The 18,496-nt window shown below is 36.9% G+C and overlaps 1 protein-coding gene across 1 annotated transcript; it reads left to right on the plus strand.

Moving 5' to 3' along the window:
- Positions 1–1,430: 1,430 nt before the first annotated feature.
- Positions 1,431–17,899, plus strand: SMAD9_10 (Mothers against decapentaplegic 9). Its single transcript, XM_051218178.1, has 6 exons — positions 1,431–1,467; positions 7,446–8,009; positions 8,855–9,121; positions 10,467–10,529; positions 14,493–14,714; positions 15,929–17,899. The coding sequence occupies exons 2-6, from the start codon at positions 7,595–7,597 to the stop codon at positions 16,327–16,329; spliced, it is 1,368 nt and encodes a 455-aa protein (XP_051064171.1). The 5' UTR covers positions 1,431–1,467; positions 7,446–7,594; the 3' UTR covers positions 16,330–17,899.
- The last annotated feature ends 597 nt before the right edge of the window (positions 17,900–18,496 follow it).

Consider the following 18,496-nt stretch of genomic DNA (forward strand, 5'->3'; position numbering starts at 1 on the left):
CAGAATCTTGCTCTGAGGGCACAGCTCTGGAACTTCTGACGTCTCCTCAAGGTCATGGTTTACAGCAAGCGCTCTACGAGTCTACTTTATAACAACTATAAACTTTATAAGTTGTGAAGCATGCTGTGTGCCAACAAATGTTGTAATTTGTAGATCATGCCTGCAAAAATGGAATGTACCTGCTCAAGCAGAAATATATTATTATTATTATTAAACACTCTTCCCTACAAATATTTTCTGAGATAATGTCTTCTGAAGATGCCAGGATGTTAAGAGAAGTATGTGACTAGAGTGGGTCTGACTTAAATTCAAAGTTTAGCGGACAACTATGAACTTGTGTTTAACGTTTTAAAGGGTAGAACACTATAATTACAACTCGATGGAAACTATTCATACAGCCAATGTAATCTTCAGCTAGAAGAGTCGTTAGTCAAAAATGTCTTGATATTCTAGTAACGTACTGCGGAAAATCGTCTTTTGACCAAACCTTATGTCAATAACTTTGAAGCGAATTTTCGATCGTCACGAAAAACAGCTTTCAACTAGATCCTCAAAGGTCTTATTCTGCTTGTTGTAATATAATATTTTTCCTTTTATCTATTATGAAGAAGAATAACCTGAGGGGCTTTTGATGCAGGACAAAAAATCGGGTCGTAAATTCCATTATAAACCTGATGAGAAACTTTTTAAATCAATAAATCTTTTGCTCATTAGCGCAAAAGTGTCACATATATTCATGGCTTAACGATGCTGTTGTCTATGGCAGCTTTATAATCGAAGACTCCAGTCAACGAAGTCAGGAATAAGGTTTCAAATATATTTTAGAAGATAATCAACATATTGAATCATACGTGAATTAAGCTGAATTGTTGTTGTGGCTGATGCGTAGCACAGGTAACTGAGTGGCAACATGATGCGGATACTAAACCAATCACCTTCAGCTAACGTGTGTTCTGTTACACTAATGAGATCAGCATTAATGCTGAAGACTTACAGAAATTAATTTTAATGATTTGTTGACCACCGCAAAAGCATATGCGTTCCAAAGGTGACCTCATGGTGGCTGATTCTATAGAAGCTTGAGAAGTACATGAAAATTAGAGGTACAGCACAGTAAATTGATTTGTTGATAAATTCTACAAGTCTTGGTCATTCAAGTCCTGGAATCCTTGAGCAAGCTGACACAGTCCAAGTTATTTATGCAGCGCGTTTCAAGAGCAGAATTCTCATACTCACATATATCCATCAGAACATCATTTTGCGTTAGTTTTCTAATAATCTTATAACGTCTTTTGATTTTGCACATCCAAACCTTCACTTGAAGTTATCAGTGATTTTTGCCACTAGACACATTACCTTGTCAACCTAATCCTTTTTTTTGTAACCACTAACAGTTAAGACGTTTGACCCGTTAAGTTTGCGCTTTTTTCAATTTTGGTCCCTACAGCGCCAAAGACGACAAGCAAGGTAATGTTCTCGAGAATTGAGGTATTAGTTGTTAGTGTTTACGTTGACGAAAACCAAATAAGTTATATCTTGAGCTTTATTGTAGGGCGTAAGTCTTCATGAACAGTTAACCCAGTCATTGTACCTTCACTTTTGTGTGATGACCACTAACCACCAAAGGTTAGAGTGAGAACCAGTTGGTACTCAATGTACTGAATTGGTATTAAGGTTAGTGTCTATCGCCTACTCACTCGTTGTTAGTCAAAACTCTTAGGGAGATTCATATTTTCCGGACACGGATCCATTCTGTGTGAATAATAAATATACCTCCCTAAGATCCCAAGTTTGGGGAGATTTTGGGGTTTTGGTGCCATTTCCCTAAAAAATTTTCGGCGGATTTCTCAAAATCTCCACAACGTGGGTCAAATTTTTCCCAAAATTGGGAGATTGGGATAGTTTAGTACAGCTCCTCTATTATATGACCACTCATCAGTGATTCCAAACTATATTCTAGAGCATTTTAATTCTTCCATAAACTAGGTTTTGTCACTAAAAATTTATTAAAGATCATTCGGGTATATAGCAACCTGCTATTAATGTGGCCCTCAAACGCCCTGGTACGGTCGCGGTAGGGGAGAGTGAGCTCTACCTCTCGAAATGCTTTTACATGGCCACACGTATACAGCTACTGCCAAGGAAGTCCTACTCACTGCCTTCTCGTGGCGTGGTGTTGTTTACGAAATCGAGAGAACGAAGGGCGAATGTCCGGCGCCCTGACCGGGCTGGTAGACACAGGGTTCACCTAAGAGAGTTGGAGAACCCTGATTCCAAACCAGTGGCGCACATAGGCTCCAGGATCCTGAAGGAACAAATGGCATATGAACCAATCGTTGGTCACCGGCTACCATGGGACTGTATCTCGTGACGTTGCTCCACTGCCTTGTGTATCAGACCTTTATATTGGAGGCTCCGGGTGTGGCCCTCTTATAAAACCACTTGCTTCTGTCTGGGCACCTGGGTGGTATCATAGCCCACACACAAATCAAGTGAATTGTGTGGCACATATGTATTTGGTGCCCCTTTGTACCAATATTTATAAGTTCAAATAAATAAACAAATGTTAATGTGACAATTAAACTGATTACTTTCATTTACCTCAGACTTTTACTTTGTTTATTATGTTAGATAGTAAAAAAAGTTTGGTTCGTGATCTCAATCCTATAGTATCCGTCAGTTTCATTGAGCTAGTTAATACTCCCCGTTGTTAATATGGTGGTTAGGTGTCATGTACTCTGATGTCCCGTACCATATTATCACGTATTTCGCGCAACTTAGTGAGATGTGAAATTTGGAATCTTTTGTATTTATCACTAAACACTTGCGAGGAGGAACACCCAAAGCAAATAGTCAGTCAGTCAGTAACAACGTAGAACTTCGTACGTACGTACATCAGTTCGAGTTGCCATACCACATTAGCACAGCGATGCAGTTGTCGATTCAAATTCCGTAGTAGTAGAGGTGGTAAGAGTATGAGCAGAAATTGGAAAGATTAGGGTTTGAAGATGTTATTTAAGCAGTATAGTCCAGTGAAATAAATTTGGAAAGAGTGAAAAAAGGACATGAAGAATTCAGGTTAGAATTTGAGAGTGCACAAAGAGTGGATGCAAACGATTTGCTTCGGTTTGAACACACGGGCAGTATCACAGCCCTCACACAAATGAAATGAGACTTGCGTGGCGCATATGTATCTGGTGCCCCCTGTACCAATATCTATGTGTTCAAATAAAATAATAAACAATTTCGAGCCATGTCATTCAGGGTCTCAAACCATCGGTTGCTATCATCTCGTGGTCCCCAACCAGGTAGTCTACACCTACCAACATGCTCAGTCCACTTGTCAGTGACTTCATGGATTTGTGCCATGTTTTCGTCTGGCCTCCCCTAGTTTTTTTCCAACCTACTTCTCTACCACTGAACATCGCACGTCGAGACAGTCGGTGGTTGGGCATACGTAACACGTGTCCCAGCCATCTCAATTGATGAAGTAGTAAAACTTCAATTGATTTGCCATCCTTACCTAGTACTCGTTTCCTAACAACTGCATTACTTACTCCATGGTCCCAGGATATACGAGCAATGTTTCGAAGACACCTATGATCAAATACTAGTAACCTACGAATATCCTCTACTCTTACCGGCCATGTTTCACTGCCATAAAGTAGGACGGAACGAACTGCTGCGCAGTAAACCCGTCCTTTGGTTGATAGACGGATATCTCGCCTACGCCATAAATGACGCAAGTTGGCGAAAGCTAGTAGAGCCTTCTGTATCCGTGCTGAGATTTCGTCACACACCAAACCACAAGGGCTGATGAGACTTCCAAGATAAGTGAAGCGGTCGACACACTCAACTACTTCACTCCCTATCACTAGTTCGGGTGTCGATGTAACCCAATCCTGAAGCGACATTTTGCATTTCGAGGGAGAGAATCGCATCCCGAAAGTGCTTGCATTGTTGCTTAGAGTAGTCAGAAGACTCTGCATATTGTCAGCGTCTTCACCAAATAAAACTATGTCATCTGCATATTCTAAGTCAACAAGTGAACCTCCCGGCAGAAGTTCGACCCCTGGAAATTAAGATGAGAGTGTTATCTCTAAAAGTACGTCGACGACAAAGTTGAACAAGAATGGGGAGAGTGGACAGCCCTGACGAACACCACTTGAGGTAATCGATTCTGATGACAGTTCGCCATAAGCTCTCACTCTACCAGTTGTGTTCGAGTAGAGAGCCTTTATAAGGTTAATGTACTTCTTTGGTATTCCTTTCAGTGACAAACACTGCCATAGAACCTCACGATCTACAGAGTCGAATGCCGCCTTAAGGTCGAGAAATACTACCATTGTAGGGCGTCTGGACGAGTGTCTGTGTTCTAGAACCTGACGTAGTGTGAATGTCTGGTCTATACAACCATGTCCAGGTCGAAAACCAGTCTGGTTTTCTCTAGTCTGCTCTTGACGAGCTTTGATTAGGCGTCGAAGTATTATTGAAGCTAATATTTTAGACATTATATTAGTTAAACCGATCCCTCTGTGATTGTCACAAGAGAACTTTTGTCCTTTCCTATAGACTGGCACAACCAGTGATTGAGACCAGTCAGATAGGATTACGTCCAGTTCCCAAACTCTACCTAAGACCTCAGTTAATCTCACTGCTAATACTGGACCGCCATCCTGAACTTCTCATCAGGGCCTGCTGCTCTCCCTCGTTTCAAATTTTTTATAGCTTTTTCAACTTCATAAAGAGTCGGAGGACCTACATTAACTCACTATTCAGGTCGACTGGAAATCGTGGGAACTCAAAGTGTGGCTGAAGGCCAGTTGAACTGATCCGTAAAGTGTTCTGCTCATCGATCCAGTCTCCTGGATTAAGAGTGAATAATACGTACATCTTTTTCCGAGATGGTTTTGCTAACAGTTGGGTTCCTTATACCTTGCTAGCAGATATCACTACTGTTTCCACAGCTTTTCGGATATCATTCCTTGCTGCCTCGTGGTGGGCATCACATACATAGCTGCCTAACTGTTTTCCTAGTTGTTCCTAAAATATACTCTTAGCTTGACTATCATTAAGTAGGCCCCTAAGAGGTTTCCTTGCAGCGTCTTCACTACGTCCAGTAAGATGCAAACAAATGCGCGCTCGCACTAGAGCATGATATGGATCTAGGCATGTGCTCCAGAGTGAGAGACAGTCTTCTATCGAGCCCCTCCATCGGTGGCTGATAACGATGTGATCTATTTGGGTCCAACGTTGGGACGAATTAGGGGGTCACCATGTTAAAAGATGTTTTTCCTTATGCTTAAAGTTAGTATTTGCAAGAAACAGGCGGTTATCTGAGCATAGCTGCAACAGACGGTCGCCATTATCTGTTTGTTGAGCCACGATGCTATAAGATCCACCCAGGTGTCTTTCCCTATCGCTTAGTTTACCTACTTGAGCATTAAAGTCACCAGCCATTATTACTACATCCGAGCGCCTAGCTTTTCGGAGAAAGTCCTAAAGCTTTCTGTAAATTTCATCTTTTACATCATCTGAGCTGCAGTCAGTGGGAGAATAGGCAGAGACGACGAAGAGGCAACGACAAGTGTCCCTATCTTTCCGGATCCTGTATGCGCGTTTCGGAGACGCAGCACACATCGATGGCGCGAGATTCCAAAGTCCTAGCTAAGGAAGCTTGTTGTCCTATTTGGCAAAGTGTCTGGACGTTAAAAGCTCCTACGTGTAGTTTAAAGCGTGGTTTCAGTAGACCAGGGATAGCGTTCCGCGTACTCTAATCGTTTGCCCTAGCGGTGCGAGGTGATAAAAGGACGTGAGAAGAGTTAGTCGGGGAGATAAGAGTAGTATTAGGAGGTGTAGGAAGGATTTGAGTGTGACCAACTTGATCTCGTATGCTATTACGGGTATGAGGGCTGATGTCACTCGCCGGTTGCCCACACCGTAGAAGGGTATTTCTTGAGGAATCTAAAAGGGAAGTTGGATTAATGTTGGCCTGCGTGACTGCAGAGCCCAAGGGACAACTGCTTGAGGTCGGTCGCGCACGGCCTATTCGTGAAAGGTTTTTAATGTGTCAGCTCCGTTCTTCAAAGGGCCTTACCGCCGGAGACGGAAATCCGTGAGGTAAGGTTAGGTGACATTTTTAGGATCAATCTTTTGTAACCCCTTCCTTCCTTCCTTGTGGGAAGGCAGCATCGCTGCAGATGCTGGTTGTCCGAGGGAAACACCTTACTGCTGTCACACCCCTCTACAGTCATCAGTACGACTTCGCCCTCAGACCTTGAGTTGCTGCTTTTAGTCTTAACGTTCCTCAATCGACCTGCCTGGTATGGTAGAACCTACAGGAACATGTGTTCCAGCAAATATAACTCGGTTTGGTTATCACAATAAGAAAGCCCGACCACCGCGTCAAGGTAGCAGCTACGGTCGGGCGAAGCGAATAGATTTACTAACTATGGTGAAACCCATATTCAAACTGGGTCACGTACGGAGATGAACCGTAATCAATGTTCTGCGTCTACTGTTACTGGTATTCCTATCCATCTCCGTGTTTATATGACGGGGAAAATTGCACCGATGCACATGCGCCAGGTCCTACCTCGTTTACTACTAAGTGATGAAAAAACTGGTGTAGTTACTACTTGCTACTTGGGAATTTTAACTAGTATCCTATTTTAGGGTAAACGCAACCGACTGTTTTTCACGCAGGTAACAAGCTATGAGATATGCCAACTGAATTACTGATTGATTATTAAGGATGTGCATTAAATAAAGAAAATCGTCTTGGGACTTGGATTTACACTATTGTTTACTTGAGTTATCTGCATGTGTCCACTCTTCGACTGGACATATCTTAAATTAGTCATGGACGTAGGATGTCTTACCCTGTTGTTATTTTTACTGTCCTTAGATTGACTCCCTCATAATATTTGAGATTTTGAGAAACTCGATGACATTAGGACTCTATAAACTGTATTGCATTCTATCGAATGCAACACGAGCACTAGAGAAAGTGGTATGATAAGAAAGAATATAAGATTTCCCTACATTATAGGGAAGTAGACAATCGAAAAAGAAATCACTGACATCAACCACCTCGGGATTACATTTGTAGTAGATAATTAGATATAAAGTAACAAGAGCTTTAGAAGTATATTAATGTGATTGATTGTTGGTGATTGACTAACGTATTCCCGAAGTAGCCCACTGCATTAATGTAAAACGGATAGTTTTATTGAAGTCTGTCTAGCTATGTATTCCACCTAACTATCATATCAGGATACACTCTACAGTTTCTTTAGCCATACAAAGTGTATTCTCAGCTTATATTACCAAGGTGTTTTGATGCCACGTTCGATCGTTTTTATCTATTATCTATAACCACCGTATTGAACATGAACGCACTTCGCATTTATGGAAACAATAATATCTCCTCTTATTCCTTCCAGGTTTTTGTGCTGAGTAGCTTCACCATATCAACTTGAATTTCCCCCCGCATCAATTGCTTTCCTACTGACTAGGTGAAAAAATAAATAACTGAAAATTGCAATTTCTTAATGGGTGTTACATCCTTTCTGTAGTCTATCTCAAGCAGGCTATGTCAACTCCAATTTCTAGTCTAAACAGTTTATTTTCATTCACATCTCCTGCTGTAAAAAGACTTCTTGGTTGGAAACAAGGAGACGAAGAGGAAAAATGGGCTGAAAAAGCGGTTGATTCACTTGTAAAAAAACTTAAAAAGAAAAAGGGTGCACTTGAAGCTCTAGAGCGAGCTTTAAGTAACCCCGGTGAACCTTCAGAATGTGTTACTATTCCCCGATCCCTCGATGGTCGACTTCAAGTTTCTCATAGGAAAGGGTTACCTCATGTAATCTACTGTCGAGTATGGAGGTGGCCAGACTTACAAAGCCATCATGAGTTGAAACCCCTTGATTTCTGCCGTTTTCCATTCTCAGCTAAAGAAAATGAGGTTTGTATTAACCCTTATCATTATCAGCGAGTTGAAAGTCCAGGTAAGTGTAATTGTTATTGTAATAATTATAGTTTCGTCTTAATATTGCACTGCTATGTTCACTTTGGCTAACACACTTAAAGTAAAGATAAACCATATAGTCAATGGATTTCTATCCTTAATAAAATCATACCATAAATTATCTAATCAGACATTGAGGTTGATAATGAATCATGAAGTACATAAGTAGGTTGTTAGTATCTTAGCTATTAACATACTTTTTTCTGTTGATGGCGTAATAACCCGTAAATTTTTAGTAGCTTTCCACAGCTTTCGAAAGATACTTCTTCCCATCTCGTCTCATATTTTTCTCCAAATACTTACTTACTTACGCCTGTTACTCCCAATGGAGCATAGGCCGTCGACCAGCATTCTCCAACCCACTCTGTCCTGGGCCTTCTTTTCTAGTTCTATCCAATTCTTGTTCATTTTCCTCATTTCTATTTCCATTTCCCGGCTTAATGTGTTCTTTGGTCTTCCTCTTTCCCTTTGGCCTTGAGAATTCCATGTGACGGCTTGTCTTGTGACGCAGTTGGGTGCTTTCCTCAATGTGTGTCCTATCCACTTCCAGCGCTTTTTCCTGATTTCTTCCTCCCCTGGGATCTGGTTTGTTCTCTTCAACAGTACGTTGTTGCTAATAGGATGAAAGCCGAATTCCTTTTCTCCAAATAATTTGTATGATTTCACACAAAATAGCAGACGCCTTCCAGTTCCCCTATTTTATTAGGGCCTGTATATTTAATTAAGATCCAATAATACGAAAATCGAACTGACTAATCAATCGCTTTAATTTCCATTACCATATGTACAGTTTCCAGTAACACTAACTAATATTTGTTATTTTAGTTTTGCCTCCAGTCCTTGTTCCTCGGCATAGTGAATACCCTAGTCTTAGCACTGTAACTCCATCACCGGGTTTATCACACTGTGGAAGCAGTGGAATATCTAGTTCCCGTTCAGCATCTAATCTGGGAATGTTCCCGATGACAGACTCAGCAATGCCTTACAATGTAAATTATCCACACAACTTCAGTCATTCTCCGTCTCTTCCTCCCGGAAATAGTGGAACTTCTACAGACAGTGCAGTTGCTGGACCTATCCATTCACTTAATAGTAAGTATAGTTGTATTTTTGTTCTTCTATATCAGTTTATTATTTATAAATTTACCAACAAATTTGTATGCTTTTGTTTGCCGATCGCTATTTGTATTGAAAAACAACTTTAGTTGGTTTTTACGTACCATTCAAACTATTTTGTTTTCATTTTCCTAACTTCGTAGTTTTACCGTTCTTAAATCATGGGTTGGGCTTTTGATATCAGTCTAAGTGTTTAGTGCAGTGGTCTCTTTGAATGATCTATAAAGTTTCGTACCTTTAGAACCAAACTTTTGTGAATGTGTCTTACATATTTTTTCAGATATCATCAGTAACAAAAGTTTGAAATATCGTTTAGTTGGAATATTTCCCGACAAGTTGAAAGCGCTACTCCGTTTTAAAGATATTCATGTTACAGAACGTCTAATACTGCATATCCTAAAACTGTACGCATTCGATTGCTTAAAAACATATTCTTGTATATAATTTTCTGAGACAACCTAGTTCTAACAATAAATCATATATTATATTACACTGTGTTTAGCGCATTGTAAGCCAAGGAAGCATGTACTCGTTTGCGCTTTTGAAGGCTTAAACTAAGAAGAATATTAAATCAATACACTTGGATCCGTTTAATATTAAATTTCGTACTCCAGTTTTTAAAAATGCAGTTATTTATTGTGTATACTGTCAAACACCTTTGGTATTAAATAATCGAGTTGGTGGTTTATTTCATCTGTAACATTCAAACAAGAGAAGTTACGTACACTGTAGTTTCTGTAATTATTGATTTAGAAAATATTTTGTGGATTTTATTTATCCAATACTTAGTTTTACCATAGGGAGCGAAGTTGTCAAAGGTATTGACATTCACTTATCTTTGGAGTCTCATCGACCCAGCGGATTGGTGCTCAAAGAAGTACCAGCATGTATACAATAAGTTGATTTCGATTTTCGCCAGAGTGAACCACCTCTGAAGTAGGTAAGGCGCTCATATACATATCGAAGTTATTTTTTTTCATCAATGACCGGGGATAGCGAGCAGAAGGCTTCTCTGTACTTCTATGAAATGGCTTATGAAAGTAAAGTACTTGTTCATAAGTGTCTTCGTAGTATGAAATGGTATTTGATCTTATAATCCAATGACTAAAAGTCTACTCTGTCAATCACTTAGCCATGATTTTGCAAAAGACTAGTTGAGAGTGGAATGTTTCCTTATAGAATTGTTTTACAGTAATGATTTAGAAAAATTTTGTAATGAATCAATATAAATTATGGTTAAATTCCACTATGCTTCTAATTATGATAAAACTTCATCTTGGTAATGTTCTTTAAAACAATTGTTATTTACCATCTTTAACAGGTTCAAATCTTCAATCCGGTTACCAAACTCAACCCAATCAGGAACCGGCTACCTCTGGACAAAGTAAGTTTTACAAATATTTGTGTTTAAATATTTCAGTGCATTTTAAAAATGTTCAGATATTTATGCAGTCTGTTATAAGAACTATGAGTTGAATTTCAAATTTATTTAAGCATTTAGTAACCCGTTACAACTTTATAATAGTCATTCAAATGCCGCTAAAAAGGATCATTTCAGGAAAGTAGAGAGTAGGAAACTGTTAATTTATTATAACTATTTATCTGAGGACTGGAGCACAGCTTATCTAGTTGTGATAATGAAACTAATGACTTAGTTGCTACAATATTTCGCTTTTAGTCAAAGCTACAGGTTCGAACCGTCAACTGCATTTTAGGTCTGTCAGTCACAATATAGAACCGGTACAACGGTTGAAGTTGTCATACCCAATTAGCACAGAGAGATAAAGTTGCTAGGTTAAGTCCCAGAGTAGTATAGGTAGTAACAGTATCAGTGGTAATAGAACGGGTTGAGGATCGAAGATACAATTCTAAAGAATATAAATTAGTGAAATAATAACCAAAAGTTATTAGGAATCTAGGATCTCAAAATTTGCGAAAGACAAAAACGGATGTACGTGCTTCACTCAAAACGATTTCGGACCACTTCATTCAAAGTCTAACCACTGGTTATGGTAATCAACCCGACCCCAACCAGGTATTCTACATCTATTAACATAGCTCAGTTCAACTGTCAATGGCACCATGTTTTGGGGTTGGCCGCTCCTATATTTCTTCCAGCCTACTCTTGCACAAGAAAACATCGCCGATCGAGTTAGGCAGTGGTTGGACATGCATAACACATGTCCCAACCACTTCAGTTGCTCTTGACGAGCTTTGGTTAGGCGTCGAAGTATTATTGAAGCTAATATTTTAGACATTATATTAGTTAAACCGATCCCTCTGTGATTGTCACAAGAGAACTTTTGTCCTTTCCTATAGACTGGCACAACCAGTGATTGAGACCAGTCAGATGGGATTACGTCCAGTTCCCAAACTCTACCTAAGACCTCAGTTAATCTCACTGCTAATACTGGACCGCCATCCTGAACTTCTCATCAGGGCCTGCTGCTCTCCCTCGTTTCAAATTTTATAGCTTTTTCAACTTCATAAAGAGTCGGAGGACCTACATTAACTCACTATTCAGGTCGACTGGAAATCGTGGGAACTCGAAGTGTGGCTGAAGGCCAGTTGAACAGTCTCCTCAAGTGTTCTCCCTATTGGTCCGACCTTCCGGATTGAGAGTAAATGATACCCTCGTCTTGTTCCAAAATAGTTTCACTAACAGCTGGGTTTTTACCACCCGTTTCCTTGATAAGTCTCTTCTGCTTTCTCTGTTCACCACTGCTTACGATTATTACGCAGGCTTTTTATCAATCTACGTTTAAGCTGTGTCCGCCCCTCATCGTGTTTAGAACAAGAAGGGTTAAGTTTGCGAGCATTTATCAGCTCAGTAGACTTCGCTGCAACCCACTGACTTTTCTAAGCCATTTGTTTTAGGTTATTGGAAGATGTTGCTGTTGTTTCCACAGCTGTCCGGATATCATACCAAGCTACCTCGAGGTGGATATCACTTTCATGGTTGAATAGTTCCTTCTCTAGTTGTTTCTGCAATATACTCTTAACATTTTTATCATTAAGTTGAACTCTGAGGGGTTTTCTTGCTTCGGCTTTCATTTGTCCAGTCAGACGCAGACAAATACGTGCTCCAACTAGAGCATGCTTTCAATCTAAACGTATTCTCCGGAATGAGAGGCACTCTTCCATTGAGTCTCTTCAATGAGAAATGATGTCAATATGGTCTATTTGAATCTACCGTTGAGTTTGTTGTGAGTAATGCCCGCCTGAAATAAACGAGTATCTGAGCATAGTTGCAACAGATGGCTGCCGTTATCTGTTCGCTAAGCTGCGATACCTAAGTGCATTTCTCTTTGGATGGAAATCCGTACGGTTAGTGTGAAGTGTGACTTTTTGGACCGATCTTTTATAACCGTTTCCTTCCGTTGTGAGTAGGCAGCATCGCTTCAAGTGCTGGTTTTTTGAGGTAAACATATTACTGCTGTCACACTCCTCTGCAGTGAGAAGCACAAATTTTCCCTCAAGCATTAAGTTACTGCTTTTATTCTCACCCTTCCTCATTTCACGTCGCTTGGTAGTATTAATATCCATAAAACAAAATATGTGACTCGTGAGTAATATCATGAACCTGTGCTTGTATTTAAACTAAGTTTATCAGATTCACTCAGATCCATCTTAATGAACGTTTGGTAGCTGTTTCATTTTTTGACAGCTTGTCATGTGTGCATTTCCATAAACACTTTGACTCAATAATCTAAGCTACTAATGCATTCTTTAATTTCATTTAAGAAAATAGGGGGATAAGGTATATTATTAGCAAAGATCGGCATAAAAGTGTATTACAATCCATAGTACTGGTAAATATTTAAAATAGATGCATGTATTTAGTTGATTGCTTGAGTCATTTGTACAAAAGCTCATCTAGAGGAAGTCTGAATATATGACATGGTTACTTAACAAAAGAATCAAAATAATTATAGTATCAGTGATAGTGAGAATATGATGCGAAAAATAGATAAAAGGTATGTATGAAGGAACACGAACCCGAAATCTAAAAAATGATGAACAGTGTATTTATTTATTTAACTAGCTGGTTCTGAGTTATGTTACTCAATATCTATCACCGGCTGCACTCGTGTGGACTCCAACCAGGTAGTCTTCATGTACCATTAAAACTCAGCTCAACAGTTGGGTATTTCATGGATTGATGCCACGTTTCCGTTTTATCTCTTGGGTTTTTTTTCTAACTGTTATTTCAGCCAGTGCATCATATAAAAAAGCTGTTTTAATAATGTATTTCTAAGCAACCATCTCATCCAGTAAAATCACAACATAACATCCATTAAATACAAAAACAAATTGGTGATATTCTACAGTATATTATCATTATTTACCAACATTCGTCATTTATAAGCATCGTTGAGTCGCTAAAGGAAACAGTGGATTTTGTGTCAGTAATTTATCAGAAACCTATTTAGAATTGCTCATTAGGAATTTGTAACTTGAGTCTGAAAAATAATTATGTTTACAGACTAATGGAGTAACAGTTGGAAACTTACTGAAACCACATCCTAAAAGGATTTAGAAAGTTCCAACTAGTTTTCATTATATAACTGGCACATCGATTTTTTATTTGTTACGTGTTAATGGCAATTACACGGGGATTGGTTATAGTTATCAGCATAGTACATTTTATGTGGAATTTAATGTAGAAACATATCTGATCCTTTTTATTCTGGTCTTCGACAAAAGCAACTCTTCACTTTACGGCAAAAGTATTCAAACTTGAATAGGTTTTATCTTATGAGTCAAAATCAGTGTTCAGTCAAAACACTGATTTGCTGAACCAAGTGACTGCTTTGCGGAATGATGGATACATTTGTTTTAATGTAGAAATGTTTATATTCGTTCATTGTCAAAACAGTCTTCGTTTCTATCCCATTTTAGCGGAAATTAGACTATAGACAGACCAAACCAATTAGTAATCCAGCTCCCCAATTGCTATCGTATCCAAGATACAAGAACCACTACATTAATCACAAGTGGTATGATTAGTTCATCCCATATCTAGTTCTGTCTATTTATTCACATGTACCTCCTGAACTACGTTCGTTAAAAAGACAGGGGAAATGTTGCTCCATTTCGTGAATGTATCATACGGAAACTGTCCATTGCAGTACTGATCTCGTTTATAAATCATGTCTAAAGTCACTAAGCTGGAACATATACCTATTTATCGGTTAAAATAATTGAGTTATATTAAACGTATCGCTACTAATTGTCTACGTTAACAAATCAAGCTTTAATCTATCTGTGATATATACGTTTTGAATATACTGTGCTGTTAGTATGTTATATGGTTAAATGTGTTGTCTTTTCATTCACGTCCTAGCTATGCATCCAGTCAATTATCAAGAACCGAAATACTGGTGTTCGATTGTTTATTATGAACTAAATAATCGTGTCGGTGAAGCATTTAATGCTTCACAATTAAGCATAATCATTGATGGTTTTACAGACCCATCAAATAATTCAGATCGTTTTTGTCTTGGTCTTTTGTCGAACGTAAACCGAAATTCTACAATCGAGAATACAAGACGTCATATTGGAAAAGGTTATTATTTATTTAGAGTTTTTCTTTTCTTTTTATGTTGAAATCTTTATTTATCTGACATTAATGGTATGACATCTGAGTAATTAATGTTTGTTCAACTCCATTATATGTTAGTCTTAAAATAGCCAAATAGCCATATTTTGTTTGTTTCTTATCCACGAATAATCATTTGGCTCGTTCGTCTATAATAACTAACCACTTCATTTATTTATCACCAACCTATCCACTTTCTATGGTGCTTTAAAGTAGCAATTAATGGTTTTTATCTTACTCTAGAGTTGCTCGTTTTCTTCCAAATATGATACGTGAATTTTGCCATAGATTTACTGTTTCTGTAAAATGAAGGCAAACACTTAAATGACTAGGTTCAGTTTCTGCTGATACTACATTATTTGTATTATCATCCGTTCATTTTCTGAAACACGATGTTGAAAACAGGAAAATAAGTGATTGTTCATCTTAACTAACTTGGAATTTAATCATATATATATATATATATATATATATATATATATATATATATATATATATATATATATATATAAGTGTAGAGTGGTTATTTAACAATGCACCTACCTAATGGTGTTTCTTGATCATTATCAACATATATATGGCCCCACTTTGTTGGAAAATCTCCCATACTGTTACGATCGTTGTTTTTATTTTGACGAAGATAATGTCTTAATATGGAGCCAACCATTCATTATCTTCTGTGTGACGATCAGTAATTTTTTATTCTCTTCCACCCACCGAAACTCGAAATATTTTAGTTAGATTCTTTTATCTGTTTAGTTCATCATTAATTATATATCATTCAGCTGTGTTCTTTAATAAGTCATTTAAATTGGATATTAGAACTTAGGTAAAAGTGATTGTTGTTCAAAATAACGTATTTACTTTCCGAATCAGTTAGAAGTTTAATTAATCTTTAAGCGAAAAATGGATGTCTAGATTAAAATGTACACACTTTATGCTGGTTTTGTAGATCTAACAAAACTTTTACACAACAAACTGTCTCATACCCATATTAAACATTGTATATATGAGTAAGTTTGTGCAAGAACCTTACTTTAGAAGAGAAGAATCAAAAAAATAATATTGGACTCTAAGAATCTCGAACTTGTGTCACAGTACACACATTAGACTGAACTAATCATTCATACCATGTTTGTCATTTCACCAAAGTCTGTTTTTTGTTCTATTTTCTCGTATAGGCGTTCATCTTTATTATGTTGGTGGTGAAGTTTACGCTGAATGTTTATCAGATAGTAGTATATTTGTACAATCACGTAATTGTAATTATCATCATAATTTTCATCCAACTACAGTGTGTAAAATTCCACCTGGTTGTTCATTGAAAATATTCTCAAATCAAGAATTCGCTCATCTACTCAGTCGTACAGTACATCATGGTTTTGAAGCTGTTTATGAATTAACTAAAATGTGTACAATACGTATGAGTTTTGTAAAAGGTTGGGGTGCTGAATATCATCGACAAGATGTTACATCTACTCCATGTTGGGTTGAAATCCATTTGAATGGTCCATTACAATGGCTCGATCGTGTACTTACACAAATGGGTACACCAAGAAATCCGATTTCATCGGTTTCATAAATCTCATATTGTTAAACACTTTATCGTTCTCTTAATGGATATTGATTCTGGGACAAAAGATGAATAACATATGATGTATACATGTCTAGGATTCCCATAGGAAAAGAATACATTGTTCTTCTTTCTTATTTTATTTCTGCATTAAGATCATAAATAGCCTCACTTATACTATCAGTATTAACAAATCATCATTACAATCTAAAATTCATTTCATAAGATAGAGCTTCTTATCAACATGAAGCACACGAGAAGAACATGAAAATAATGAATAAAATAACTGCGCCATTCTCGTTTCTACTATTTATTTGTATTTCTGCATATATCTTCTTACTATTTACAATAGTTATTGATATTTTGTGTGTGTTCGTACAGCGCCTCCTGAAAATGCTAATCACATTGTTATGTTTATTGTTAATCATTGGGGTCTTTCTCTTTTCTTCATCGTTCCTTTTGTCATTATTGTTTTCATTGTTGTGTGGACATTTCAAGTCTACTTTTTCAATTATTATCTTGATGTAGGTAGACGACAGTGTGAAGTGTTTTGAAATCACTGTAATATAAAACATAACTGTCGCATTTTCGTATTATTTTCACGCTCATCTCTGGAGGTATATATATATATATATATATATATATATATATATATATATATATATATATATATATATATATATATATATACGTGCCTTAACTTTTTTTATTAACATTAGACTGACTGCATATATGCGTTTACGCGTATAGTTGATTCCCTTTTTTAAAAAAACTTCATATGTATATATTAACATACAAGTAAATCTTTTGTTCTTCGAATGTCACATAGTGCTTTGAATTTCATCAGTTTTTTCTCTGCATTTATTTATCATATCATTTTAATAATTAAGTACAGGAAGTAGTAAATTTTATCACGATCCAGTTGTGCAATTTTTATCCATAATGTTGTCCTTTATTCGGAGGAACTTTCCCACTCGTAATTGATTTAATATGAAAATCTTAATAAGTGACTAATTTATTTACTAATCTGTTCCCAGTGTCTATATCATTTTTGTTTCATTGTATTGTAGGTAACATTCGATTTAAAAATGAATAAAATTAATCATCAGTAAATACCTACTACTTTTTCATTCAAAGACTTGATAATACTTAATAATTATATAACGAGCGCCTTTTTGTTTTATTAATCAGTCAAATAGATGTACTATTTTCTAAATTTATCTTATAAAATCTTTTTCTTACTTTGTCCCTCTTATATTGTTTTCTTTTCTTAATTATGGCAGCTTCGTTATGAAAGACAAGTAGATTCATTTTTATTTGTCTGAATTTGTCTGCACATTTAATTATTAATTGTGTTCGACGTTTTGTCAGTTTTCATTTTACACTCCCTCTCCGCCTGTCATGTAAAATTTTTATACAAAATAGACGACCATCTTTATAATTCATCGTTTTTTTTTTACAAATTACTGTCTCAGTTGACCTCGGATATGAAGAAAATCGTATGAGTTCATTGTTGAATTCTCTGTTACTTCTAGTTTGCCTGTTTAATATAAAAATAGTGCTACCTTATAATTTGCAGTGTAGAATATTAAATAAATTAGCTAGTTATTTTCATCTGATTTTGATTTATAAAAGTTAACTGAATTAATATTCGCCGTTCATCATTGAATCTATTTATTGAGTTGGTTTTGAATTAATACTACTACTTCCATGAAAAGTACATAGTTAACTACTAATGCGGTTTGTGTTCAGTATCAATGTGTTATGTGAATAGTAACATTTAATAAAGTAATCAATAGCCAATAAATTTAATCATAGTCATGTTAAATTTTGCTTATCTTATCGACGGCATGAAATAAAAAGGGTAGTTCCTGATAACACAAGTGGATTAAGATCTAGGGGTAGACAGATGAATATATGATAAGGATCTTTATGAATAGTGACTATTCACTTAAACTATTTTAGGATTTGTAGACCAATGTGAGTTGTGTTTTCGGGAAACCACAACACTTTGACAGATGTTTTATTTCATGATCTGAAGTTACTAATAAGTGTTGGAATTGATCCCATAACAGTTATTCGATTTTACTTCATTTCAAGTTTCTTCAAAAATCAGTCCGCAATAATATCTGTCCAGGTACTTTTAACTAAGTAGCACAGATTAGACCCCTGACTG

The sequence above is a fragment of the Schistosoma haematobium genome (assembly GCF_000699445.3).
Source record: "Schistosoma haematobium chromosome Unknown HiC_scaffold_9, whole genome shotgun sequence".
NCBI lineage: Eukaryota > Metazoa > Platyhelminthes > Trematoda > Strigeidida > Schistosomatidae > Schistosoma > Schistosoma haematobium.

What these genes read in the sequence shown, in the direction of transcription:
- SMAD9_10 (XM_051218178.1), top strand. Translation starts at nt 7,595, where the DNA reads ATGTCAACTCCAATTTCTAGTCTAAACAGTTTATTTTCATTCACATCT. An exon ending in ACCGGCTACCTCTGGACAAA is followed by an intron (nt 10,530 to 14,492) that starts GTAAGTTTTACA and finishes TTCACGTCCTAG; the next exon opens with CTATGCATCCAGTCAATTAT. An exon ending in AAGACGTCATATTGGAAAAG is followed by an intron (nt 14,715 to 15,928) that starts GTTATTATTTAT and finishes TTTCTCGTATAG; the next exon opens with GCGTTCATCTTTATTATGTT.